This window comes from Mobula birostris, chromosome 13 (genome assembly GCF_030028105.1).
Source record: "Mobula birostris isolate sMobBir1 chromosome 13, sMobBir1.hap1, whole genome shotgun sequence".
NCBI classification, from domain to species: domain Eukaryota; kingdom Metazoa; phylum Chordata; class Chondrichthyes; order Myliobatiformes; family Myliobatidae; genus Mobula; species Mobula birostris.
In genome coordinates, this window is record NC_092382.1 from 93,713,209 (window position 1) to 93,718,208 (window position 5,000).

Genomic DNA, 5,000 nt, shown 5'->3' on the forward strand with positions numbered 1-5,000 from the left:
GGACGGGGAGAGTGTGGGGGGACAGGACGGGCAGAGTATGGGAGGACAGGACGGGGAGAGTGTGGGGGGGGACAGGACGGGGAGAGTGTGGGCGGGACAGGACTGGGAGAGTGTGGGGGGACAGGACTGGGAGAGTGTGGGGGGACAGGACGGGCAGAGTGTGGGGGGACAGGACGGGCAGAGTGTGGGAGGACAGGACGGGGAGAGTGTGGGGGGGGACAGGACGGGGAGAGTGTGGGGGGGGGACAGGACGGGGAGAGTGTGGGGGGACAGGACGAGGAGAATGTGGGGAGGGACAGGACGGGGAGAATGTGGGGAGGGACAGGACGGGGAGAATGTGGGGGGGGACAGGACGGGCAGAGTGTGGGGGGACAGGACGGGCAGAGTGTGGGAGGTCAGGACGGGCAGAGTGTGGGGGGGGGACAGGACTGGGAGAGTGTGGGGGGACAGGACGGGGAGAGTGTGGAGGGACAGGACGGGGAGAATGTGGGGGGGGGACAGGACGGGGAGAGTGTGGGGGGGCACAGGACGGGGAGAGTGTGGTGGGACAGGACGGGGAGAGTGTGGGGGGACAGGACTGGGAGAGTGTGGGGGGACAGGACTGGGAGAGTGTGGGGAGACAGGACGGGGAGAGTGTGGGGAGACAGGACGGGGAGAGTGTGGGGGGGGACAGGACAAGGGAGAGTGTGGGGGGGGACAGGACAAGGGAGAGTGTGGGGGGGACAGGACGGGAAGAGTGTGGGGGGGACAGGATGGGGAGAGTGTGGGGGGGACAGGACGGGAAGAGTGTGGGGGGACAGGACGGGGAGAGTGTGGGGGGGACAGGATGGGAAGCGTGTGGGTGGGGCAGGACGGGGAGAGTGTGGGGGGACAGGACGGGCAGAGTGTGGGGAGACAGGACGGGCAGAGTGTGGTGGGGAGACAGGACGGGCAGAGTGTGGTGGGGAGACAGGACGGGCAGAGTTTTGAGGTGACAGGACGAGGAGAATGTGGGGGGGGGGACAGGACGGGGAGAGTGTGGGGAGACAGGACGGGGAGAGTGTGGGGGGGGACAGGACAAGGGAGAGTGTGGGTGGGGACAGGACGGGGAGAGTGTGGGGGGGACAGGACGGGGAGAGTGTGGGGGGGACAGGACGGGGAGAGTGTAGGGGGGACAGGACGGGAAGCCTGTGGGTGGGGCAGGACGGGGAGAGTGTGGGGGGACAGGACGGGCAGAGTGTGGGGAGACAGGACGGGCAGAGTGTGGTGGGGAGACAGGACGGGCAGAGTGTGGTGGGGAGACAGGACGGGCAGAGTTTTGAGGTGACAGGACGAGGAGAATGTGGGGGGGGGGACAGGACGGGGAGAGTGTGGGGAGACAGGACGGGGAGAGTGTGGGGGGGGACAGGACAAGGGAGAGTGTGGGTGGGGACAGGACGGGGAGAGTGTGGGGGGGACAGGACGGGGAGAGTGTGGGGGGGACAGGACGGGGAGAGTGTAGGGGGGACAGGACGGGAAGCCTGTGGGTGGGGCAGGACGGGGAGAGTGTGGGGGGACAGGACGGGCAGAGTGTGGGGAGACAGGACGGGCAGAGTGTGGTGGGGAGACAGGACGGGCAGAGTGTGGTGGGGAGACAGGACGGGCAGAGTTTTGAGGTGACAGGACGAGGAGAATGTGGGGGGGGGGACAGGACGGGGAGAGTGTGGTGGGGGGACAGGACGGGGAGAGTGTGGGGGGGGACAGGACGGGGAGAGTGTGGGGGGGACAGGACGGGAAGCGTGTGGGTGGGGCAGGACGGGGAGAGTGTGGGTGGGGCAGGACGGGGAGAGTGTGGGGGGACAGGACGGGCAGAGTGTGGGGAGACAGGACGGGCAGAGTGTGGTGGGGAGACAGGACGGGCAGAGTTTTGAGGTGACAGGACGAGGAGAATGTGGGGGGGGGGACAGGACGGGGAGAGTGTGGGGGGGGGGACAGGACGGGGAGAGTGTGGGGGGGGGACAGGACGGGGAGAGTGTGGGGGGGGACAGGACGGGGAGAGTGTGCAGGGGACAGGACGGGGAGAGTGTGGAGGGGGACAGGACTGGGAGAGTGTGGGGGTGCAGGATGGGGAGAGTGTGGGGGGGCAGGACAGGCAGAGTGTGGGGGGGGGACAGGACGAGGAGAATGTGGGAGAGGACAGGACGGGGAGAGTGTTGGGTGGGACAGGATGGGGAGAGTGTTGGGGGGGACAGGATGGGGAGAGTGTGGGCGGGACAGGACGGGGAGAGTGTGGGCGGGACAGGACGGGGAGAATGTGGGGAGGACAGGACGCGGAGAGTGTGGGGGGACACGATGGGGAGAGTGTGGGCGGGACAGGACGGGGAGAGTGTGGGCGGGACAGGACGGGGAGAGTGTGGGGAGGACAGGACGGGGAGAGTGTGGGGGGACAGGACTGGGAGAGTGTGGGGGAGACAGGACGGGGAGAGTGTGGGGGAGACAGGACGGGGAGAGTGTGGGGATAGGCGTGAGGCAGGGCAAGACGGGGCGAGTGTGTAGGCGGGGAAGATGGGGTGAGGCAAACGTGAGGTGGGTTGGGGGCGGGGCGTGTAAGGCAAGACGGAGGAAGCAGGCGAGGGTGAGCTGTCGGGGGATGGGGTGAGTGGGACAGGGTGAGGTGGTGGTGGGACGGGACAGGGAAAGGGTGAGGCGTGATGGGGTGAGGCGAGGGGACGAGGGTGAGGTGAGGGGACGAGGGTGAGGCGCAGCGAGACAAGGTTGAAGGGGAACATGATGTGGGTGTGGTTGGGGGGGTTGTTGATGAGCTTCGACCATCACTCACTCACAGATCGCTCCGAAGTAGGCCACCAAACCCAGCAGGACCAGGCAGACCATCAGCCCCAGCAGGGCCAGGGCTTTGACCACCAGCTGGCACTTGTTCTGGGAGGTTCCTGCAGTCGGGGCAGGGGTCGGGAGGTGGGGGAACACAGTTAGAGCGCAGGTACTGAGCCCATGAAAACCCAGACACACACCGGGGGTCTGCTGCTCCGCCTCTCACTTCCCACTGAGATCCCACCCTCCCCACGCCCCCAGCCTTTGGCTCTGGGCTTGGGCCGGAAAGGGGAAGGAGATCCCAGAACGCTGCCTTATCAAATGGACATCAAGGACACACCCAGTCTCTCACCGCCCAGCCGTCTCTGATTCACACACCTTCCCCTCCCTCGTCACTTCCCACACTAACCCTCCTCTCCCTCGCCACCCACACTGCCCTCCCTCCTCTATTAACCCTACCCACCCCTCCAAGCATACCTCACTTCCCGCCCTTCTCTCTCCTCCCCTTTATTTCGGTGGAATTATCGAGCAGCATCGGGAAAGTCTCTGCTGGTGAGCAGCGGGATCTCGGGGTCTAAGTCGTTACCCCTACAGAAAGTGCTTTGCCTGAGGCACGGAGCTCAAAGTCAGGAAGTTCTGTTGCAGCTTTACAAACTCCCAGTCCATCCGCATCTGGAGTCTTGTATTCTGTTCTGGTGGCCTCACTGTATTAAAGGTGTTGAGGCTTTGGAGAGGGTACAAAAGAGGTTTACCAGGATGCTGTGTGGTATAGAGGGCATGAGAGGCAGGATAAACTTGGGTTGTTTTCTCTGGAGCATCGGAGGCTGAGGGGAGATCAGATAGAGGTTTATAACATCTGAGAGGCAGAGACAGAGTGGACAGAGAGTATCTCTTTCCCAGGGTTGAAATGTCATATCCCAGAGTGCAGGCATTGAAGGTGAGGGGGGTAGGTTCAAGGGGGATATGAGGGGCATACATTGAAGGTGAGAGACTGAGGGATTTTTTTTTTTTTTTACAGTGAATGTGGGTGCCCGGAATGCCTGGGGTGGTGATAGAGGCAGATATATTTGGGACTATGAAGAGATAGGCACACAAATGTGACCAAAAGTTGAAGGATATGGATATTATCAAGTCAAGACACTTTTTAATTATCATTTCAACCATAACTGCTGGTACAATACACATTAAAAATTAGACAACGCTTTCCAGGACCATGGTGCTACATGAAACAATACAAAAACTACACGGATCTATGTAAGAAAAAACACAAAAACTAGACTACAGACCTATCCAGGACTGCATAAAGTGCACAAAACAGTGCAGGCATTACAATAAATAATAAACAAGACAAAAGGCACAGTAGAGGGCAGTAGGTTGGTGTCAGTCCAGGCTCTGGGTATTGAGGAGTCTGATGCCCTGGGGGGGAAGAAACTGTTACATAGTCTGGTCGTGAGAGCCCGAATGCTTCGGTGCCTTTTTCCAGATGGCAGGAGGGAGAAGAGTTTGTATGAGGGGTGCATGAGGTCCTTCACAATACTGTTTGCTTTGCAGATGCAGCATGTAGTGTAAATGTCTGCGATGGCGGAAGGGAGACCCCGATGATCCCTTCAGCTGACCTCACTATCCGCTGCAGGGTCTTGCGATCCGAGACAGTGCAATTCCTGAACCAGGCAGTGATGCAGCTGCTCAGGATGTTCTCAATACAACCTCTGTAGAATGTGGTGAGGATGGGGGGTGGGAGATGGACTTTTCTCAGCCTTCGCAGAAAGTAGAGATGCTGCTGGGCTTTCTTTGCTATGGAGCTGGTGTTGAGGGACCAGGTGAGATTCTCCGCCAGGTCAACACCAAGAAATTTGGTGCTCTTAACGATCTCTACGGAGGAGTCGTCGTTGTTCAGCGGAGAGTGGTCGCTCCGTGTCCTCCTGAAGTCAACAACCATCTCCTTTGTTTTGTTCACATTCAGAAACAGGTTGTTGGCTCTGCACCAGTCCGTTAGCCACTGCACCTCCTCTCTGTATGCTGACTCATCGTTCTGGCTGATGAGACCCACCATGGTCGTGTCATCGGCGAACTTCATGAAGAGGTTCGAGCTGTGTGTTGCTGCACAGTCGTGGGTCAGCAGAGTGAACAGCAATGGACTGAGCACACAGCCCTGGGGGGCCCTGTGCTCAGTGTGATTGGGTTGGCAGAAGGGATTAGTTTGGTTGACCATT

At 60.6% G+C, this 5,000-nt stretch overlaps 1 protein-coding gene across 5 annotated transcripts in view; it reads right to left on the reverse strand.

The window, feature by feature from the left end:
• LOC140207184 (uncharacterized) overlaps positions 1-5,000 on the reverse strand; it is a 49,723-nt gene that overhangs the window by 33,674 nt on the left and 11,049 nt on the right. For all 5 annotated transcript variants that reach the window (XM_072275536.1, XM_072275535.1, XM_072275534.1 and 2 more), the window contains exon 3: positions 2,802-2,906. In XM_072275536.1, coding sequence (XP_072131637.1) covers positions 2,802-2,906 — 105 coding nt within the window. The remainder of the gene's footprint in view (positions 1-2,801; positions 2,907-5,000) is intronic.